The sequence below is a fragment of the Argiope bruennichi genome, chromosome X2 (genome assembly GCF_947563725.1).
Source record: "Argiope bruennichi chromosome X2, qqArgBrue1.1, whole genome shotgun sequence".
Lineage (NCBI taxonomy): Eukaryota > Metazoa > Arthropoda > Arachnida > Araneae > Araneidae > Argiope > Argiope bruennichi.
In genome coordinates, this window is record NC_079163.1 from 108,598,321 (window position 1) to 108,621,170 (window position 22,850).

The 22,850-nt window shown below is 28.0% G+C and overlaps 1 protein-coding gene across 1 annotated transcript in view; it reads right to left on the reverse strand.

The window, feature by feature from the left end:
* Window positions 1-354: 354 nt before the first annotated feature.
* Window positions 355-22,850, reverse strand: part of LOC129961053 (FMRF-amide neuropeptides-like) — a 51,525-nt gene continuing 29,029 nt past the window's right edge. The window contains exons 2-3 of the mRNA XM_056074856.1: window positions 6,114-8,034; window positions 355-516 (exon numbers count right to left, since the gene is read on the reverse strand). Coding sequence (XP_055930831.1) covers window positions 6,142-8,034 — 1,893 coding nt within the window. The 3' untranslated portion in view covers window positions 355-516; window positions 6,114-6,141. The remainder of the gene's footprint in view (window positions 517-6,113; window positions 8,035-22,850) is intronic.

A 22,850-nucleotide genomic window follows, 5' to 3' on the forward strand; every position in this document is an offset into this window, starting at 1 on the left:
TAAGGACAGAATAAAATGATTTTTTGTTTTCAAGGTGATTTTATTTGAATGTTAAAATATTATCAAAATATTTAAAAAAATACTTTAAAAAATTAGGAATGTCTTGTATCCTCTTAATAAATAAAATTTATCCCAAGGCACTTGCATGTTTTTACACTAATTTAAATCTAATAACGAATTTCACATTTGTTTATATTGATTTTGCAAAGCAATTCTTAGAAAAAAAAAGTTTTTTTTAATCGTTTTTAATTTCTGTTTGTGTTCATTTCATCTTGTTGAGTAGCAAGAAACAGGACTTTTTTCAAATGTTTGGAAATTAATGCTTCTTAGAAAATTTTGTACATGGAAAACAACTTTTAAATATTTAACACTTTTTATTTCATGTGTTGTTTTGGCATCTACAATCTACATTCAAATGATATCTTCAGGAATACATAACTCTTGACAGCAGTGCAGAGAAGTATAACTGTTTTATTGTGAAATATTCTTCTGAACATTTGGCGGGAACAACTTCACCTAAAAAAAACAATATAACTTTTTAAATCTCAATGATAACATGGTTCTGTCAAAATTACTATTATACAACAGTTGTCTAATATTTTTTAAACATGACCATATTTTTTTTCATGTTTTCGACACATTGAAGGGTACTATAATGAGAGCTAGAGGGTACTATAATGAGCTATTTTTTCGAAAAATAGCTTTTAGGTACATCCCCTACTCTCCTCTAAAAATTCTTTCATGATGAAAGCTCAACGACATTTGATAATATTATTTTAAATCTTTTAAAGGCAAAAAGTAATAATATTAGTTCTAATGAATATAAAATTATGAACTTGATCTGATGAAATTTCCTAAAAATTAATAATATTAAAGCAGTTATTTTATCTTCACCCTTATAAAGCACTATAAAATTACAAATAAAAAAGGAAGAAATGTAGTGTTTGTTTAAAATAAATTATTTGGTATTATTTATTGTCTATATAGAATTATTATTAATTGTTTATATAAAACTTGTTTAATCGGATTTCTGTAATTTAATAATGGGATAAAAAAACAGTGAGCAATATTTCATCTTTAATACTTGGTTATATTTTATGAAAATTTTTATATAAATAACGAACTAATTATCCCTCTATTTTACCTATTGATTAAAAATTTGGATCATCTATAGTTGGATAATTGCAATATATTTGAGTTTTCGGAAATTTTTTTATGATTCCTTCGCTGGCGTAGAAAGGATAAATAGAATCCGGTGCAAACTATTATTTTTTCACTTTGCCGTCATATTTGGCTATAAAAAGTGCAATTAATACTCTAATATTTTGTCTGTGTATCAATGCGATCGATCAAAAGTGATGAGTAGTTGGTGTTAACGGCTTCAAAGATTCATTTTCCGTCTCTAGCCACTGGGTTCACTTAACCAACTTATTAAGGAGCTTTAATTGTTGAAAATTATGAAACTTGATCATAAGGAGTCACTTCAAAGTGCAATCTAGTAAAACAAACAAACAAAAACCCAGATAAACTGAAATTCGATAAATAAAGGGAAGAAATGTTTGGGAGTGTTATATATCTTGTTAAGGAAAGAATTTGTCTATTTAATAGAAAATGTTTCAAAGAAAACAGACAGAGAATTTCAAAGAAAAATTGGATAGAAACATTGAAATGACAATAGAGAGTTGGATAGAAATTTGTATGAAGTATGACGAATTTGTATTTAAAAAGAGTTTCGACCATATATTCAAATCTTAAGTCACCTATATGAAGATAAATTGGCCAGAGAGTAATTATTTTTCTCTTTGTTATAAGGGGAAAAAACGGGAAAGAGATAGACATGAAGAATGCTTGACTTATGTGGAATTTCCATGCTCCACCCAGATGTGTGTTCTGATTTATTTATCTGAAAATGAATTGGTTGCCGGGCCTTCATTTTTCTCCCATATATCATAATGCTTAGATAAGATTATTGTTTCCCATATATTTATATTAGTATGGAATATTACTATATTAACCAATAGTTAGAAAATAAATAAATTTTTATTGCTTATGCTTATAGAAACGCATTTGACAAATTGTTTTGCGACATGTATTATTGATAAATTAAGATATCTTAATTGATTCTGTGTAACCAGCGGCGAATCATAGTCTGAAATTTGCATCTATGATATATTTGATATAAATGCCAATTACGTTATGATAACTTTGATAGTTTCTTAATAGTAATAATTTTAGAAGCTAACAAATAATAATGAAAAAACTTTTTTCTACATCATAATCAAACGTTCGTGTTGATATTTTATAAAAGTATAACTAGCAGGATATGAAGTCATTTGATACCCAGAAAACGATACCCTAGAAAAAGAGTTTTTGCAATTTATCCTCAAAACTACAATTCCGACTAGAAACGATAATTATATTTTACTATCTTAAAAGAAAATTGCAAATAATTGCTCTTCAGAAGTAGCCACATGCTAAAACTAGATTACGTGCAGGTCCCAAATGTTTAAACCGACAAAACGTTCCACGTAAAAAATCGATGATCTCATTCCTGAAATTGAATTTGATTACATGCAAGTTCGATAAAATTAATTATGTATTCTTTAGTATATAATGAAATTAAAAAAAATAAGGATGTGTATGCAGGAACGTGCAGTTGAAGGTACTTCTTTCGAGTTTACGATATCATAAGACAAAAATGAATTAACCAGATTTGCTGAATTAAGTTTTCTTTTTGCAAATGATTCGAAAGTCGTGAAACTTCAAAACAGTTTCCCTACGGAAAATAGATATTGAAATAAGTTTCCAGATTAAAGATATTTTATTACTTTAAATTATCGGTCATTTTATTTCAGGCAATTCCCAAACGAAACTGAAAACCTTCAAGAATTCATTAAAAATCTTCATGCATATAATCTAAAAAATATATTTATGAATTATCATAAACATTCAAAGGGAGATGAGGCTAAAAACGTCATTAGCTAAGCAAATGCGTCGGCAGGAATTTAAAAAGTTAATTTCGGCGAAAAATTCTTTTGACGACCAAATCTCTTTCTTATGAAGGGGGAAGGAGAATTAAGCCTGAAACTTAACATTTAATTTAATAAATTTAATAAATGTGTAGCGATAACAAAAAGTAAGGAAAAATTATTGCTATGATTTGTTGTTACCGCATGAGTAAGCAAAAAAATTGTTCGCATTTTTGTTGGAAAAGTCTTAAAACTTGTGGTACTTTTTTATGAGAACGCATACTAAAGCTATTGTAACTGTATCAGCAAAATGCGGTCTTGTTAGCACTTTTTTCTTTCTTTTTTCATTTCAGTGTAAACGAAACCAATAGGCGTTTGCATCAAGAAGAAACGAAGAGCAGTTATCTGAATTTTTCAGGTACCAAAGATTGCAAATTTCCGCCAAATTGTAATAACATTGCTCTACTATGCAATATGCATGAGTGGGTCAAGAAATTTAAAAGCTGTCGGGGAAAAGGGACAGAAGAGGGTACGAGACTTCGTCAATCTTCACCAAGGAAGAAAAAATTCACCAAACTTGAGAAATGGTACAGGATCAAAGGATTATCAATGAAAGTGGTGTATATTTTCTGCCCACAGCTGTGGTTTGTATCTATGAAACCATTCAAGTTGAGCTCGGGTGCCATAAAAGTTTGAAAAAAAAAATGTTATTTCATATCATTGTAGAACGTTTTGGAAGAATATAACGAAACATGCCTACAATTCATTTCTCATTTTTTCCAATTGTCATCTCCTTTGGATAGTTCAAGCATGAATTAAGAGATCGCATATTCTTTATAAACAAAAAAAAGCTGGAAATTTGACATAAATCTTTATTGCACTAAACAAAAATAATTTCTGGCAAGAATAAACATGTTTGGAGATTACATGATTAAATGCTCTGAAAAGATCCAAGAGAAAAACGATATACTTGTTTAACCCTTATAAACAAATTGAAAAAAATGAAATGCGGATAATTGGTGATTTACTCGTATTTAAGTGGAATTGAACTGTTCTTTGGAGCATTGATGAGGAGGCCCAAATTAATTTCATAAAAAGAAGCGAAGTTGCCACATAAGCATTTACATATTGCTATCAGGATGGTGCAACTAATTAATGGAAATAAAATGCTTTTGCTTCAATTTTATCCCTCTCTTATATATTGTAAATCTCAATGTAATGCAATTAAAATTTTAAAATATTTTTTTTTTTTTTTGAGATTTAAAAATGATGAGAAATTGCTTTTTTAGAAATAAAGACTGTAATATTTAGAAAGGCTACATCTATTCTATCATTGAATTTAAGTTGGGATATACTTGCAATGACGATTCAAAATTTCGCACTAAATTGCAAATAATCCATATTCTCGCACTAAAATGGAAATGTTTTATAACAATAGGGAAAGAAGTTAAAACTTATTAAACATCAAAAACGAAATGAAGAATGCAAGTTTCCATATTTAATAAAAATAAGGAGAATTAATTTTTTTTCAAATAATTTTTTACATAACACACTAAATTTTATTTTTGATTTGGTACTGATCCAGAAGTAATCATATCTAATTTATCTTTGGATAAAACAAAATTGCAGATAACTGAAGAAAATATTTATTTTCGACGAGGGAGCTCTTCATGATATTGTTGTTACTTATGGCACTTTACAAGCCCGCTGACAGATCTGTCAGCGATTTAAGCCGAATGAGAGTCTCTTATTTTTTCAATAGCGCCAACTAGGGCCAAAAGTGCAATTTAGCTACTTCATGCGTCACATTCGTTTACATAACCCCTTTTTATAGGGGGCACATTCACGCACGTCACAGATAGAACACAGAAGAACAACCATGCCCGAACCGGGACGCCCTACTACTATGTCATGACGCCGGCCTTCATGATACTGAAATATCGAATATAAACTCATATATATATTTGGTACATGCAAATCTAGTGGAAACGTATGAGACAATCCTTTTAATTGGATGTCCACTTTTCTGCTAATTCATAGATTTATTTAGTCAGTATTATAAAGTTTATATGATGAAGTCTAATGTAATTATAAATAACAAAAAAAATTAAAAGGTTTTTACATGAAACAATTTTTAAAAAGATGATCAGTAAATTTGTTATATATGTATTGTTTTCATATTCTTTGATATTTAAACATTTTCGCATCAGTCGGAGAGAAATAAATCCTCTAATGACTCATTAAATGCTAAATATGAGAAATTTGATCTATCAAATGACCATGACCAGAAAAAGTTAATCTTATATTCTAGGCAAAGCGTTTCTTCAAAGCAGTGCACCAATCACCCTCTAAAACGTTATTCTTGGGCATGCAAGCCTGAGTGAGATGTAACAATAAATTGTATAGTGAATGAAAAAAAAAATGTTTCACTGTATTTGATATTTTATAGATTCAAAGTACTTGTCAAAAGGCGGGAGTAAAACTTAAGAAACAAATAAATGAAAGAATTAACCATTGCTGTCTTCAGATTTGACCATCCAGAATCAATCAAATTTTATCTTTGTCTACATTATTGATAAATAACAACGAGAAATTTATCTTCGTTTAGATTGTGACTGCATTATTAAGACCAGTTAGATCAATTTACTTTCTAATAGAATGAAGATGTATGCTAATGAATGTACTTTAAAGCTCCAACCAATTTTGGTACCAGAAAGTTTCTGAAGAATTCAAGATAGAAGTTGAAGAATTATAGAAGTATTTTCTTTAACTTTTTCCAGCTGCCTATGTGAAGAAGGCCATAAACTACAGAAAACGTATTAGTAAGGATTTCCAGGTATAACTTTTCTACGAAAAGTATTTTAGTTCTTTTTTTCACACATTGAAGAATAATATTAAGTAGAAAACATAGTATATCGAATACCAGAATTTCTGAAGTTGTAATTTTAAAGGAGATCTTATTATTTTTTTTTTTGCATAATTTCTATTCTACGAGTTATTTTTAATGCTTGAAGTAAATTTGATTTCACATACACAACTCCAAAAAGCTGTTGCTATATATATTTTTTTGAAAATTTAGTAAAAACAAAGGAATGAATGTTATTCACCGAAAAAGAAGCTAACCACAAGAAAAATAATACTTACGACAAGTAAATAATGTTTTTAACTATTCTTATTTCTCTTTGATGATTGAAGAGATCTTTGCATCCTTCGGCGTAGTAGGATTTAATATAGAGCCCATTGCTCTATTTGCTGCACTGTATACTGACCCATATACTTGATTTTCACTGCCATGACTTGAATCCTCTTTGCTGAAAGGAGCTTTAGCTGCTTTGTCGACCTGCCTTTTTCCAATATGGTTGAATCCAACTCTATCTATTTCGTCGAAGTTCCTTTTACCTATATTGTTAAAACCAGATCTATCAATTTCATCAAAATTTCTCTTATCTTCCTCATGCATGTTCATATCATACACTTTACCCATACTGCTATCATTTTCTATTCCAATGTTTTTCAGCAGAAATCCTGGAGGATAACTCTCAGCATTGTTAAGCAGAAATTTATCAATTATGGGCAATGATATTTCTGGATTTTCTGAAGTTCGTTTACCAATACTTGTGAATCCTGATCGATCAATTTCATCAAAAACTCGTTTACCAATGTTAGAAAACCCTGAACGATCAATTTCGTCAAAATTCTTTTTTCCTAACATATGAAATCCTGCTCTATCTATCTCATCAAAATTTCTCTTTCCCATACTACGAAATCCAGCCCTATCTATTTCATCAAAATTTCGTTTTCCCATGCTTCGAAATCCAGCTCTATCGATTTCATCAAAATTTCTTTTATCCATACTGCGGAATCCCGCTCTGTCGATTTCATCAAAATTTCTTTTTCCCAAGTTATGAAAACCAGCTCGATCTATTTCATCAAAATTTCTTTTGCCCATATTTCGGAAACCGGCTCTGTCTATTTCATCGAAATTCCTTTTCCCTATGTTATGGAAACCTGCTCTGTCTATTTCATCAAAATTCCTTTTCCCTATGTTATGGAAACCTGCTCTGTCTATTTCATCAAAATTCCTTTTTCCTAAGTTATGGAAACCAGCTCGATCTATCTCATCAAAATTCCTTTTCCCTAAGTTATGGAAACCTGCTCTGTCTATTTCATCAAAATTCCTTTTTCCTAAGTTGTGGAAACCAGCTCGATCTATCTCATCAAAATTTCTTTTGCCCATATTACGAAAGCCAGCCCTGTCGATTTCATCAAAATTCCTTTTCCCTAAATTATGGAAACCTGCTCTATCTATTTCATCAAAATTTCTTTTCCCTAAATTATGGAAACCTGCCCTATCGATTTCATCAAAATTCCTTTTTCCTAAGTTATGGAAACCAGCTCGATCGATCTCATCAAAATTCCTTTTTCCTAAGTTATGGAAACCTGCTCTGTCTATTTCATCAAAATTCCTTTTTCCTAAGTTGTGGAAACCAGCTCGATCTATCTCATCAAAATTTCGTTTACCCATGTTCCGAAAACCAGCTCTGTCAATCTCATCGAAATTTCTTTTGCCCATGTTTCGAAAACCAGCTCGGTCTATCTCATCAAAATTTCTCTTTTTAAAGAAATTAAATTTATAAGGATCAATTTCTTCAAAGGTTTTCTGTAAAATGCTATCATCAATGGCATTAGCATCTCTACGCTTCCTTTTTAATTTTTGAGAATCATCACTGAGGCGTTCTCTTCCAGCATTCTTATTTTGTTCCCTTTTAGGTTGCTCAGAGGATTCTTCTTGTAATTCTCTGAGTACAACTCCTCCTCCGATTTTGTCAAGAGGCATTGCTCTTGGAATTCTGTCTGATCTTTTGTAGATAGCATTCTTTTCTTCCTGATGGGAATCTCCAAATGGTTGTTCATCTTGCAATTCTCTGAGTACAACTCCACCTCCTATTTTATCAAGTGGTAAATACGACATTCCTCTTAGAACCCTGTATGATCTTTTCCAAATAGCTTTCTGCTTTTCATCAAGTCTTCCAGAAGGAATATCATACTTTCCTTCAGTCGGGACCTGAAGCAAAATAAATCATTTTGTCAGAGACATTTATTAAGATTGAATGAAATTCTTTCATTTTAACTAAAATATGGATATTACAGAAAATATTAGAGTAGCAAAAATGATTTGAAAATATAACATGCATTTAGAATTTACTTTTGCAGGATAAATCAGAATTGTAAAATAAGATAGCAAATAATTATTATATTTCTCAAAATAGGTTATTTGCGTTTCAAAACAAGTTATGTTAGTTTATCCATTTAAAAGAATGAAAAATCACGGAAGATGGATTATAGCAAGTTAATGGTTGTAATATTATAATGTCTTCTTTTTACTTTCTTTTAGTGCATTTTGAATAAAGATGAAGCGAATGCATTTTGATGTCTTAAACTGCTTTCGATGAGAATTTTGACCAAAATATCAATTAGTGTCAGCTTTTGTTAGTTGCTGTTAATTTATTGTTGCATTATTATTGTTTTTATACATTTTAGTTTAACTTGTTTCGTTTATAAGAACGGGCATTCGTAACAATGTTTCATTTATTTCGTTAAATGCTACAATTTTGAAATTATACGTACTTGTGTGTTCTAGATGGAAACGCACTTTTAAAAATATTTTATGTTCAGTTAATCAATGAAATTTTTTACATTTTAAACTACGCACCAGTGGTACTACCTGATAGTAAATATGAGAAAAAGTTAATTTAAAAACTCCTAACATATATAATTATATATGTTAGGAGTTATAAATTAAATTAAAATTAAAAGCTAAACTCGAAATAGTAAAAATAAAAATATACCTACTTTTAATAAAGGTGTGTTTTAAAAAACTGTTTTTATTAAATTTATCCCACTTTATTATATACGGGACAAAAGAGCACTGAAGGTAATTTACCGAAGAATTTTACTCAAATAACTATCATGAAGATATATTCATGCTAAACAATTTATTGAAAATATATTAAATAACTGATTTTTTTAAAAACTGAATACTGTAATCTCTGAAATTTGGTGAAAAAGTCCATTTATAAATTAAAAAAGGGCGGACAGTAAGATAAAAGAGTTTTTCAATAAGATTATTCGAAACTGTAGAATTTATTAAGTAAAGGAAAATGATAAGTCAGGTAAATTTTACAACACAAGGTGTTCAAAGGAGAATATAAATTTACAATAGAACAACAATACAATTGCATGAATAACAACATGCGAAGCTTGTATCGCTTTGGACGGCAAGTCCTTTGAATACTTACTTTTAAGTACTCCAACATTCTTTTGTTGATAAGGCTTTTTACTTGCTATTGTGTTCTATTTTAAACCCATGGTTACTAAATTTAGTGACAAAGAGATCACTTTGACGGCCGCCCTTTACATTGGTGTCTCAGATGTATGATGTTTCTGCATTCTGTTTTACATAAATAGATGATTACAATTGTTTTTGTATATCTGACTTACAGGGAGCTTAATCGTCAACTTCACCTGTCTCTCCTTCTTGTTACCTGTTTCTCTTTAATAATAAAGGATATATATGCATGTGCGCATGTTGATGCTCAACAGGACAAATCGTTTGACCTAGAGCTACTGAATTTGGAACAGGCTTACTTTGGAGAGTATAAATGTGCAACTCAAAAAGATTTTTTTGAAACTTGTATTAGAATATTCATAGATAAAGTATAAATTTTCCTCCTCATAATAATTAACGCTCGAAAATATTATTTCTTAAATCTGATTTACAATCCGTTTTAAAATCCAATAAATTGCCTTTTCACTGATATTAATTTAATTGCTATGCAATTTTTCCTGGATTTTACAATTTTTAAAAGCAATTTTTGAATAATTTTCAAACATAGATTTAATTCTTGAGGTGCAATTTAAATAGTTTTGATTGTTCCGTCAAATATTTAATCGCATGATCTTTTTCTAGTAATTAATGCTAAGTAATAAAGATTGATATAACTATTTGCGCAGTTTATACGAAAAACCAGAAAGTGGAATTGCATTGCACAGTTTGAAATATATTATCCAGACATTTAAGTTTTTGGTGGTACTACGACGTCATAGCACTCTACTTCAATGAGAAGTTTCATGCATACAATAAACAGAGCAGACAAAAGTATTAAATAACAAATTTTTAATATAAACCATAATTTGATGCTTAAAACTAGAGAGAGTATACTCCCCGAAACTTTTTTGTATACTCTACTTTAGAGGTCTTGCCCCCCCCCCTTTTCCGCATAAAATTGTGACCCCGAATAATTTACATAGCACTGTGAACTGTAGTTACTAAATATAGATATTTGGCATAAATTTATCATTTTTATTGAATTTATCACTAGGATGTGTATTTTGGATGCCTTTAGCCATTCGATTGATGACGAACTATAATTTTAGTCACAAGATAAAATACCGATTTTCATCGATTTAAGTCGTTGTGTTACATGCATGCAAAAGTGCAGACCAACTGACGGTCAACTGTAAGACGGTTGGATTAGGTTCAAAATTTGATAAGAATCTATGTTTTAGATGATAAACTTTTGTACCGAATTTTATCCAAATTGCTCTTTACATTTTGTATTTACCGAACAGCTAGTTAGACAAACAGACAGACTTCCTGTGAATGGACATTCAAAATTTGCTAGAAACCTGCAAAATTTGGCTATAAGGAAATATACCAAAATTTCAGCCGTCTAGCTCAAAGCTTTCTGAGTTATCGTGTTGATAGAAATAATGCCAAAAATGCGTTTTTCGGTTTTAGGGAGGTCTGAAATATGGAGATTCGCCAAAATTTTCATTTTGAATTCTTTGATGATTTCACTACCACCTCTATACTTCGGATAAGAGGAAGTAATATTTTGTTGTGGAAATCCTTAGTATTGAGCTATGCATAACAAATTTAATTGAAACTAAACACAACTAATATTTTCGTCCAAAAAGCAGGTCACTAAAGGCGGCTAGTATTTTAATAAGGAAATGTTTTGACTTGAGCTTTGATACAAGAAATTTGTTTATCATAAGAAGCTCAATGCAGTCACTAAACTTAACTTTTAGATACAAAATCAAGAATGACTTGCAGTTTCAATATTATATGACCTATTAGCATTTTCTTTAAAGAGACAGAAAATTGACAAAGGGTTAAGGCTAATTGCCACATTTTTTTAAATTGATTTTTGTAGTGAGACAGGGATCATTTTCGCAGCCCTTTGTTATATTCTTTAGGATATCGCTGTAAAAAGTTAAAGTTTAACGCTTCTTTTAAAGTTAATAAATGCATTGAAGGATGAATTGTTGACAAAAATGATGAAAGATATATCGTTCCTTCTTGAGAAATTCTAATTCTTTTAAAAAGAAATATAGCTACGTTTGAGTTTGCTTGCAAATAAAACAGCTAACCTTTTCTTGAATTAAGAGCTATTCTATGCTTTCAGTCATAATTTGAAATTTAAAATTAATTGATCTTATGAAGTATTTAAAATGTACAAGCGTTATAGCGTAAATAAAGGGTAATCTAATTAGACATATAAAATATTTTTTCTGTTTTAACTATTTAAATAATCAAAGAATGAATCATATACACAAATAATACAGTATCAGAAAGGACGGCTTAATTACATTGAATTTTTATGAAGTAAAGTTTTAAAGCATAATCGAGAAGTTTCTTATCAAAAGAGAAAATATCCCTTCTACTAATTTCTTAAATAGAACTGAATTTATTTAAGTTTTATAAAAAATTAAGAATTGAAAGTAGCTTTACGAAGAAAATGAGCTTTGAGACAAAATGAGATTGTATACTTCTGAAGCTTGGTGCTAAGATTAGAAAATTTTGAAAAAAATCATTTCAAAAAAGAGGAAATATTCTCTTTTGATTAGAGGCTCTTTAGTTGAAAAGGTTCCAAGTCTTGAGTGGTGACAAAAATGAAAGAAATTTCGTAAAGGTAGTTCATTAAAATGATATTCAAGTTAAGATTTTCCTAGGTTTTACAAAATGAGAATCAGCGATTGTTATCAGTGATATTACGGAAAAGTAAAAAGCAATAAATTTTCAGTTTTTAAGCTTTAAAATGCATCCAAATATAAAAATTTATATAAAATATGTTTGATTTGTTTTTGGCAAAACGTTATATACCCTTCTTCTGCGCCAGCATTTCTGGTATCAAATCTCTGCTTGCCTGCTCTTATTTTGAATTCATGTGTTCTGCGTTTCCACTCTTTCTGTCAAGAATGGAGCTAAATGGTGAAGTATGGTCAAATCACACTAACAATGCTTATTACTTATTTCCTATGGTTTTAAAAACGACTTCTAATATAAGAGCTTCACAACGCTTTTCGTGTTACCGAAATTCCCATTTCCCTAGGTGAGAGAGGTGAGAACGGCTAGAACTTTTTAAAAAAAGACAGCAAATAATGGCCTCTAGACAAATTATTGACAGAGTTCCCAACCCCAATTATTGTATCGATTTCGAAAATTTTTATTTCATATCAAAACTCGTGACCTTTAGATACATCATCAATGGTTACCTCCTCCCTATATTTCTGAGAGAAATCTCAAAAACAATACTGTTTGTATACCCGCCCCAACGGCGGAGAGAATGGAAAGGTTTTTTTTAAGAAGACAGAAAATAATTTTGAGAAAATTCAGATAATACTTCAAGACATTTTGAAATTGATGAAATTATTCAAATGTTCTTTTATAAAAACCGCGAGGAGGGCGAAACTTGCTATAAAATTCAATTAAGGTGTGAATCCTTCAGACACTCCTCTTAACAGATTTACCTTTTGATCCCGAGTTTGAAGAAATTATATTACGACATAATACGAAAACCTATTACAGAGAATATCAAGAAATACTTCTTTAAATAGATTAAATATGACATATTAAAAGAAAAGCTTTTGAAAATATGAAAAAAAAATTAATTCTTTTGCGTGAAATAAGCTGTAAGAATCATGGCATCGATCCTCAGTTAATTCTAACAACCGCAATTCACCTTGATACCTACTTACTAAAATTAATAGTAATGCTATAATGGTAGGTATGTATTTCTTTTAATCATTCGTCTTGTAATTCAGTTTTAAACAGATTTAGAAATTTACAAAAGTGTTTCCTTTAAACGCCTACATTATTAAGTCTTGGTATTTTGGAAACTTCTCAGATAGAAAAAGAAACTGTTATTCAAAGACTGCGTAGATGAGCATTAAATTTGAATGAAATACGAAGGTTAAGGTAATTTGGTGGCAGAGATTAGGATGGATTCAGAACCGAACAATCACGAGTTCGAGACCATTCCATCAACAACAAACACACCATGTGAGAAGTTGTGGATTAGGCGTGGAATAGATATCTATCAGAGTAAAATGTCCCCTACTAATGTATTGTGGAGAGGATGTTATCAGTTTAGGTACCATCCTGGTCATCTGACCACGATTTAAAATTACGAGGTCCATCAATAAACACACCCTTGTGTAATTTCAAAGTGGGATGCTAATCATAACATGTAAATAAAAGTCATTATGGTTGTGAATGCATATCTGTATGTTCCACGTCACCTCTTAAGCAATAAAGCAGAATTGAACCGAATTTAATGTCTTATATAATAAGAAACGAGAAAGATTTCTGTCAGTTTTTCAAAGCGCAAAAATTAATTAAATATAGAATTAACCAGAAATTAACAGAAATTTTGACCTCTTTACACTTTGAACTACTATACTACAATTTTTAAAAATGTCTCTTTTCTTTTAATTCGACAATGATTTTATTTGCTTCAAATTAATGATATGACCATGTTTAAAATGAAGAAGCACGAAAGAATTTGTAAACAAAATTTGAAGTCCCTAATACAATAAATTTATAATAAATTAAGGAGAAAATTAGTTATTGATGGTTTTTAAAAATCGTCTAGTTCAATTGATATTCGTATTTTAATTAAAAGCAGACAAGAAAAGTACAAAATGAACTATAATATTTTGCACAAAAGAAGTTTTATTTAAAAAATATTTTATGTGAAATAATTTTTTATTCTGAGTAAAGCCGGATATATCAACCAGTTTAATCTAAACGTAAATGGAATATTTCAGTTTTCTGATAATATTGGTTAATTAGGCTGTATCTTATATGTCTATTTTCAGGAGGTTCAAACGGACTAATGTTTCTGGACAACCAGTTTGATGATGGAAGTATAATTTAGAAATGAATTGGGTCGAAATTAAAATAACCAAAACGCAATTTTAAGAATAAAATATAGAATTTAGTAGTTGAATGCTATCACAAACACACAGTAAAGATAAAATTATAATATGAAGAGTTAAATAAAAATAGCATTACATCATGATTTTTTAAAATTATGAATCTAGTCAGCTTATAAATTTAGATGGTGATATAAAATATATGTAATGACAAAATTTTAAGTCCTTTAAATAAATGTCTTTTTTTATCAATTAAACTTATGAGAATCATAAGTGTTTTGTTGTTTTTATGAATAACTATGTTTAAGTTCTATACAGTTGAAATATAATGCATTTATTAACGACTAAATAATTAAAGTTTTCTTCATGCTTTTTATTTTAAGTTAATAGCTCAGATATTTTTTTGTTTACTACTCGAGCAATAGAGCCTAGTTGTTTTTTCAACAAATATGTTGTACGTTAAAATAGGTTAGAATTATATTACAGACTTCTGTGATTAAAGTTGATTACGATTTAGCAACCATACAAACATTCTAAAGTCATTCATATCTAATAAAGAAAAATTTTAGAATCATAAATATCTGATCAGATTGTTTCCGATAAAAATAATAAAATATTTTTATGAAAATTTACTTAGAAGTGATATATTCTGTTGAAGACATTTAAACCATATGTATGAGTCGATATTTTGTTTAGCTACTATTGCTTAGGATTAAAAACAGCCGTAAAAATGTTAATAATATACGGTCCGAAACGTAATGCTTACAATTCGTAATTTTGTTTTCTATTTTACGAATTTACGTCTCGCTGTATCTTTCATCTATATTAAAATTAATTATTACAGTAAAACTAATTTGAAGATGTACTTTAAACAAAATGATTAGATTTGATTATAAAAAATTTATTCAAAAATTATTCAACATTATCATATGCGAATAGATACATGTTTCTATTCAGAAGAAGCGCTGTAAGAAATAAAATCGTGGCTGAATTATTTTAACTTAAAAATTATTTTCTAGAATGACATTAAAATCACTGTTTTTAATTCATAATTTTCCAAAATCATGAAAAGCATTTTTATGATTCAATATGAAGCTTCATAAATTATTTATTTAATTTTTGTATGATTTTATATGAAACATTTTTATTTGACATATTTGCTTATGAATGCAAATTTTTAGTATTAAATTTATATTAGAGTTTGTATTAAAACAAAGAATCTTATATATATTTGCTATGGGTATGACTGAAAGGATATGTTTGCTTTTGCTTAGATCGCAGGAAATCTGATGATACAGCGCCCGGTATTCGCAGTCGTAGATAAAACTCAAACAAGCGAGTTAATGCCTTGGCATTCAAACGAGGACTGTTTAGCTGACTCTCTGTAAATAATACAGCTTCACAGAAGGCATTCAAAGCACGGAAACTATATTCTTGGATTCTATAGAAATGGTGGTGGTTATGTTATCGACTTTCCCGTGTAATTCATTCCTGGAACGTGCTTATTTCAGCCTTTAAAGTAGAAATTATTTTGATGTTTTTATGTGAAATGAGTCAAGAACTAGGTTTTCCAATTTCCGAAATTTTCATTTATGTTTTAAAGTATTTTAAAAGTTTACATTTAAATACATTTATCTTTTAATTCTAGATAAATTTACCTTTTGCAACATTTCGTTTTCATTGAATTTTAAAATAAACACTTCAATAAATTGCATGTTATATTTGAGACTTGAACAGTTTTACCTACATTTTTGATGATGTCCACCCATTTTGTATTGATTATCTTTATTATGAAATTCTTGAATGGTTATTTATATAATGGAATGAGAAATTATTCTGTTGAACTTATTCATTTTGATCAACAAATATAAAACATCTATACATATAAATAGGCTTTTGATGAAGTAAACAATATTCAAATTTTTTAGTGTAAAGAAGGAAATATGAAGACGCTTATTTTAAAGAACTTTAAAATGTTCTTTGAATTATATTATTTTATATTTTTTCAAATCATAGTTCAGAAAAGCAATTTAAAAAATCAATATGAAGTTTAAAGTTCTTTTTGTTTTCAGAATACATAGATAAAAAATTTGAAGTTATACTTTGATTAGTAAAGCATTTTAATGATGTAAAAATAATATTTTCCCAAAAAAAATTCACCGATTTCAGATATTCATATAAAATAAATATAAGAGCAAAATTTGTTTGTTAATTGGAGCAAAAGAATACATAACAGTATTTTGACAAGAAAATCTTTTTTTTTTTACCATTAATTTTTTAGGACTAAATTTATTCCTTCCTTACTACCTATGTTTATTTTTTTATTTAATATAGAATTCACATGTCTGAAACAAAAACAAAGAACAATTTTTCATTCCGTCTTTGTTTCCAAACTAGTAACTTTCAAACTCGTTTAGAAAGCATAGAACAAAAAATGTGTAATTCTAGTTTATTATTTTTTTATTGAGTTATAGGAAAATAAAGATTTCAGTTTATTCATCTCTTAAAAAACTGAATTTTACAACAAAATTTTAAAAAATAAGAATAGAAATGAAATATTTGTAAAGAATTAAAAAATGTAAATGAAAAATTTCATTTCAAAAGACTTTTATGGAGCCTTTTTTAATATCGAGAATGATATATCGCGACATCCCACGCTCTAAACTAGTGAGTGAATAAAACAAAAAAAATATTTGTTATTCTCTGCAAACTTTCTTGCTTTTTAAGTATAGTTTTTATTAATTCTAACTAAAAAAAGGGCTCTAATCATATTAATGAAAAAGTTAAAATGTTTCGTTGAGCAGCGTTTCGGATCGAATTAAAAAATAAAAATCATTCCTTTTTGAATAAGGAGTTTTTTCTATTGAGATAAAAGTCATAGGAAATGTTTAAAAAGTTATAAATGAATGAAATCATATATTTATATTATTTAAATGAACTGAAATTATTTATTATCATTTTTTAAATGAATTTTATTTCAAACTTGAAGACCACATTGATTTTTAAGTACTGCAATTGAATTTTAAATTGCAGAAAGTTATGTTTTGAACCTCATTTCTTTGCCTATATAAAAAAATCCCTTTTTAATAGCCTCAAACTATGAAAATTATATATCTCACCCCTCTTTGCTTTCATTTTGTTATTTGTTTAAATGAAAAAGCATTGAGAAATTTTATTATTATGTTTTTCGTTTCCAATAGCTAGGACATCAAATCGTGAATTCATTTCCAAATAACCCTCCGATGTCTTTATTGTTGAGAAATGAGATAACGAAAGAATACTACTGCTTTCCGGTCCACTTAATTTCTTTTGTATATTCTTCGACTTCCGCAACAATTTCGCTGTAGCCAAATTGTTCCGAGCAGAGCTGCATTATCTCTTTTGTCAATTATCATAAATATATGTACTTAAGAAGGCGAAAATAACATTAGGTTTTTATTATTGTTGGCTTTGTGAAGAAATAAGCCTATATATAAGAAATAAATGCTAATATATGAAGACATTCTCTAAATGGAAAAATTTTGTTTGAAGCATTATTGATTCTATTTATGTATTAAATAAACGAAAATTTTACTAATAGTTAGGATATTTTTAAGTACTGAAATTAGTAAACTAAAAGGTCTAGCAATAGGATTATATTTCTCTTTTTATTTACGGTTTCTTCACATTATGTTTACAAGTTGAAAAATAAAGGAGTATTGTTAAATTTTGAACTGAAGAATATACTTAATTTATTAAAAATCTAGCCTTATTAGAGAGTTCGCTTTATAGGAAAAAACTGTGAAATACTTCGGAAATAAAATGAGTAAAGTAGAATTAGAAATACTTTTTTAAATGAAAATCTTTCAGACCATTCACTACAAAATTTTCGTTCAATTTTCCGGATGCATTTTCAGTAACTAATCTTTTATAAATGCTTAATTTGCATTTATATTTGAAAAAGGGAAGTGTTTTTGACATCATAAATTATATTCACGATCTCAATTCGATATTCTATGAAATATGGTTTAGGATACTTAAGAAAGAGCTTTAGTTCTGTATTCCTAGATTTATACAAATATCAAAATAATTTATAAGAATATCTTCTTTTTTCTCCTCATTTACATTCTATTGATGTAATTTTAGTGTGATAGAACTGATGCTCTAGGATACCTTTCATTAAAAATAAGCATTTGCTCCTTATTATTCGTAAAAGGATAAATGGAATGCAAATAGACTTTAGAATTGCACCTTAATGAAATTTTTTTCTCGATTGAAGTAAATGCATGAAATAAAAACTCTCCTCTAGAAATGCCATGCTAATGCTTTCATGCCAGTTACATTATTAATCATAAAACACAGCTTTGAAATAACTTTAAGAAAATCGACGACATGACTTAGAGCGTTTTCTGTTTTTTTTACAGGAAACGAATAACTAAGAAATGGGCCATACTATCTGAATAAATAAAACAGTAATTTCATTTCGAATGTAAAACAGCTTTGTGGAAGTTATTCTTTTTAAATCGACCAGTTTTACTCCGAATAAATCTTTTTAAAGCTCAAAAACAATCATCGTCAACATTTCATTACAAATGAATTCAATTTGCATTGTTTTCGAACTATCCATATGCAACATGGCAAATATTTAGAATTTGTTTGCATTTATGCATTATTAACATTTTTGTTTGGAATAAATTTTAAAAAATAAACACAAAGGTGCTTAGGGTTTATTTTGAAACGACATTATGCTAAAACTACACAAAATAGCAAGCTTTCACTTTTGTGTACATTTTATAAGAATATAAATAACTAAATGATTTCAATTACTATTTATCAATATCCAGGTAGTTATAATTAATTCTGCTGTATAAAAAATCAACACAGAAATTCTTTTGTTTGAAATTTTCTGGTAGCTTTGTATTTCATAAACATATTATGTAGGTAAGATCCTTTATCATATGGCTATTTTAATCAGTTTTTAACTACTTAATCAGATAGAAAGGCTGTCGTCAGGTAAAGGAAAATCTGGTTGTGTAATTAACTTTTTACGAAATGTTTTCTTCATTAGCATGATAAAAGCACCTAGAAGAAGAAAGCAAAAATACGTTATTTATAATCACACACGTGTCAGAAGAAAATTTATTAAAGCTTATTTTAAATGAAATTCAATGAAAAAAATTATAGAGCGTAGCTGAAAATATTACTTTCAGTAAAATTTTAATCAGATTTCGGTGTGCTTAGAATAAATCTGTAATCAAGTGTGAAAAGGTTTCATAACTCTGTTTACTTATATATATTTTTTTTTCGAAAAAAAGTTTTTGAAAACAATTATACTTTATTATTATAGTTCTTTTGAATAGTTAGATGAAAAGAGGAAGAATCTTATTCAAAGAACACTTATATATTTGTTTATATAAATATAGTTTTTGAAAGATAATCACCCTATTAAAAATGTGCTGATTTCAGCTTCTACTAATAAATTTAACTATATTTATTAAAAAATAGCAGTCATTTTTGCGTTGCCTATCTGTGTCCAATTTTGTTTTCAAAACACACAGCAATTTTAAAAAAAATATGAATGGTATTTTTTGAATATTTTCAATATATCGTTTTTTTTTTCTGGAAGAAATTCAAATGAAGGTAAAATTTAGTTTAATATACATAATTTACTAAATTTTACCTTCCTTTGCAAATGTTTTTATTCATTCTTATTTTTTAAATTTTATTTATAAATTCTAGCGGGAATGAGAACTATTTTTAATGATGCAAATTATTTTTCATGTGAAATGGTAACTTCGAAATATTCTTAGTAAATTTAATTTGCTTTTTATCTATTTCATTTTCATGATTTATTATTTATTTAATAATATTTTAGATTTTATAGCAAATTACCTATACATAAACAATCAAATTATCCAAGTAACAATATATAATTTCCCTTTATAAATTTGTAAGGGGTAGTTGTATTTTATTTATATATAAGTTTATATTCAATTTTAAATAAAAAAAAACATCTGTAATAGTTTAACAGAAAAAATGCTGATGACAAAATTTGTTCAATGACTCTTAATAAATGATTTTGGAATTAAAAAATTCAAATAGATAGAAAGATATAAATTCCGAGTATAAAAAATAAAATAGAATTCATAGAGATAGAAAACTTAGACTAAAAAGGTAGTACTATTACTAGCATATAGTTCGCTATTTTGTTGGAGGAAAGCCGAAATTGAAAAGAAGCAGTTGCAACAACATATTTGTTGCAGTGAAGATTTGATAGGAACTGAAGTGAGTAGCAGTCTTTTGACTCTTTTGAACTTTTCAGCGAAAAAATAGTTTTCTTTGCAGTAAAAAAATAGTTCGGCATAACCCAACAAGCAAACGGCAGTATATACATATAATCTATTCCGCATCTGGTAATGCCTTTATTTCTAAACACCGTTAAATTTCATCGAAGTATAAATTGTTGAAGCTGAGCAACAGTGATAATTTTACTGTCAGATATTTAAAATAACAAGCAATTTTCAAATATCTTTTCAATATTTTTAAGAAAATGGAAATATGAATTTGGCTATTATAAGCAATTAAATTTTTCTTCGATTATAAGATTATTTGCTGAAAGCTGTTTTCACTCTGTTTAAAAATTGTAACTTGATGTTGTAGCTTATTTCTCTTCTTCAGTACTTTCAGAATCCATTGTTTCTTTCTTCTAGTTTTTGCGCATGTATTTTGAATCAAAGAATGCATGATTTTTTACTTTGAGACAAAAGATTCTGAAATTCAAATAAATTATTGAAAAGGATTACAGAAAAATGTAATTTACTTAATTTCAATTTAATTTAATGTAATTAAAACAGTCTGGAATTCTTGGGGAAAGACATTAGATGCTTCTGATAATTATTTTTCATCAAAAAAGGAGTTAAATATTTATCGTCAGTGAAAATATACTTTACTCTTCTATCTCCCCAAATTATCTACTTGAAATTAATTCAGAGGTAATTAACATGCTTAAAAATGTATGCTTAGATACAGTTTTTAAACTGAGTATAATTAATGAAAATTCTTTTTTTGGCAAATAATATCTCTTCTCCCAACACCCTAATAATAAAACAAAATAAATAGCCATTGGTTGGATTAGAGGTTATGAAAATGTATTTTAAGTAGTGTGTGTGCTTTCAATAAACATATTTTATCCTTAAAAACTGCAGACGAATTGTTTTTTTTTCAGCAATTTGATAGCGAAATTAATTATAGTTTACTTATCAAAAATTATTTACTTGAAAAAAGAGATAACAGTTAAAAAGTGTTTATGTGGTAATAAGTAATCATGCACTGTGAAAGATTTCAGAAAGTTGCGTTATTACTCTTTATAGCTCTTCATATGAGGAAAGGAAATTTATGAAAATGATCGGTTACCTCAGAAAACTCAAAATTTGGCATGAACTAAAATTATCAGGTAATATGCGTAAATCAGGTAATGTGCAGATTATCTTGATAATTTGCAGGTTAAGCCGAATCATTAAGAGCGGAAAATTGTTTCGTTTCTCATATTTCTTACTTAATCTTAGATTATCTAAATAATCTGCACATTACATGTTAGACAGATATTAAAGAAACGCATGAGATAATTGCTTGGATAACGGAGACGCTTTTTCTTTTAATATTTAGACAAACAATGCATGACAAATTTTGTTCTTCTAAGTGAAAAACACTCTCTACTTTTATTCCTCAAATTATAAGTAATTCAAGTAATAATCAGAGTTTTCTAAATAAAATATTTTGACCATATTGAAAACAGAATAATATTTATTTAATAATTAATTTGGTAATTAAGACAGTAAATGAAAAAAACTTTGAGAATTTTTGAATTGTCATTAATTTATTGTTAGATATCTAATAAATAAAGTTAATAGAATCCTTAAATAAACAAAGTATCATTAATTAAAGGGGTTTGAAATATTATTATAACTAAGGAAATGAACTTACAAAAAAATGCTAAAATTTTGTTTATTAATGCAATCTAAAGATGATTACATTTTAAATTTCCTAGCAACTGATTTTTACAACCTGTACAGACGTTTCAGAAAGTAGAAGTAGAAAGAGAAAGGGGAAGAGGGGAGAAAAAATTTAGAGAAACTTATGTACTAGAAATATACTAAAGTGCATTTTATCTTGGTAAGGTGAAAAAAATTCGTATTTTATTAATGATTCTACACTTGAATGAAAGATTATGTACATATATAAAATTTACATATACATAAATAACATATACATAAAATTTACAGCATTTAATTAAAAATATAAATGCTGTAATACAAATATATGTCATTTGTGGAATTAAATAATACGTTAGTAAAATACATTCAAAAATAAACTAACAGTTTGTGAATATTATTATTAGACAAAATAATTTTAGAAAATTCCAAAAAATTAATTTAATTTTTGATGGTAGGATATATTCAAATGCGATTGAATTCCGATAATTTTTTATATCTAGGAGCTTAAGTACTGAAACAATATAACAAGCTTAAAGGCTTATACTGGAAAGAGATTTGTTATTTCAGCTTTGTCACCAAGTTCTAAAACAAGAGCAGTGTTGAGATATGAAATGTAACAAAAAATAAGCCATACACTTAAAAAAAAAATTGTTTAACTTGTTTTCAAATTGCCACAGTTGCTTTT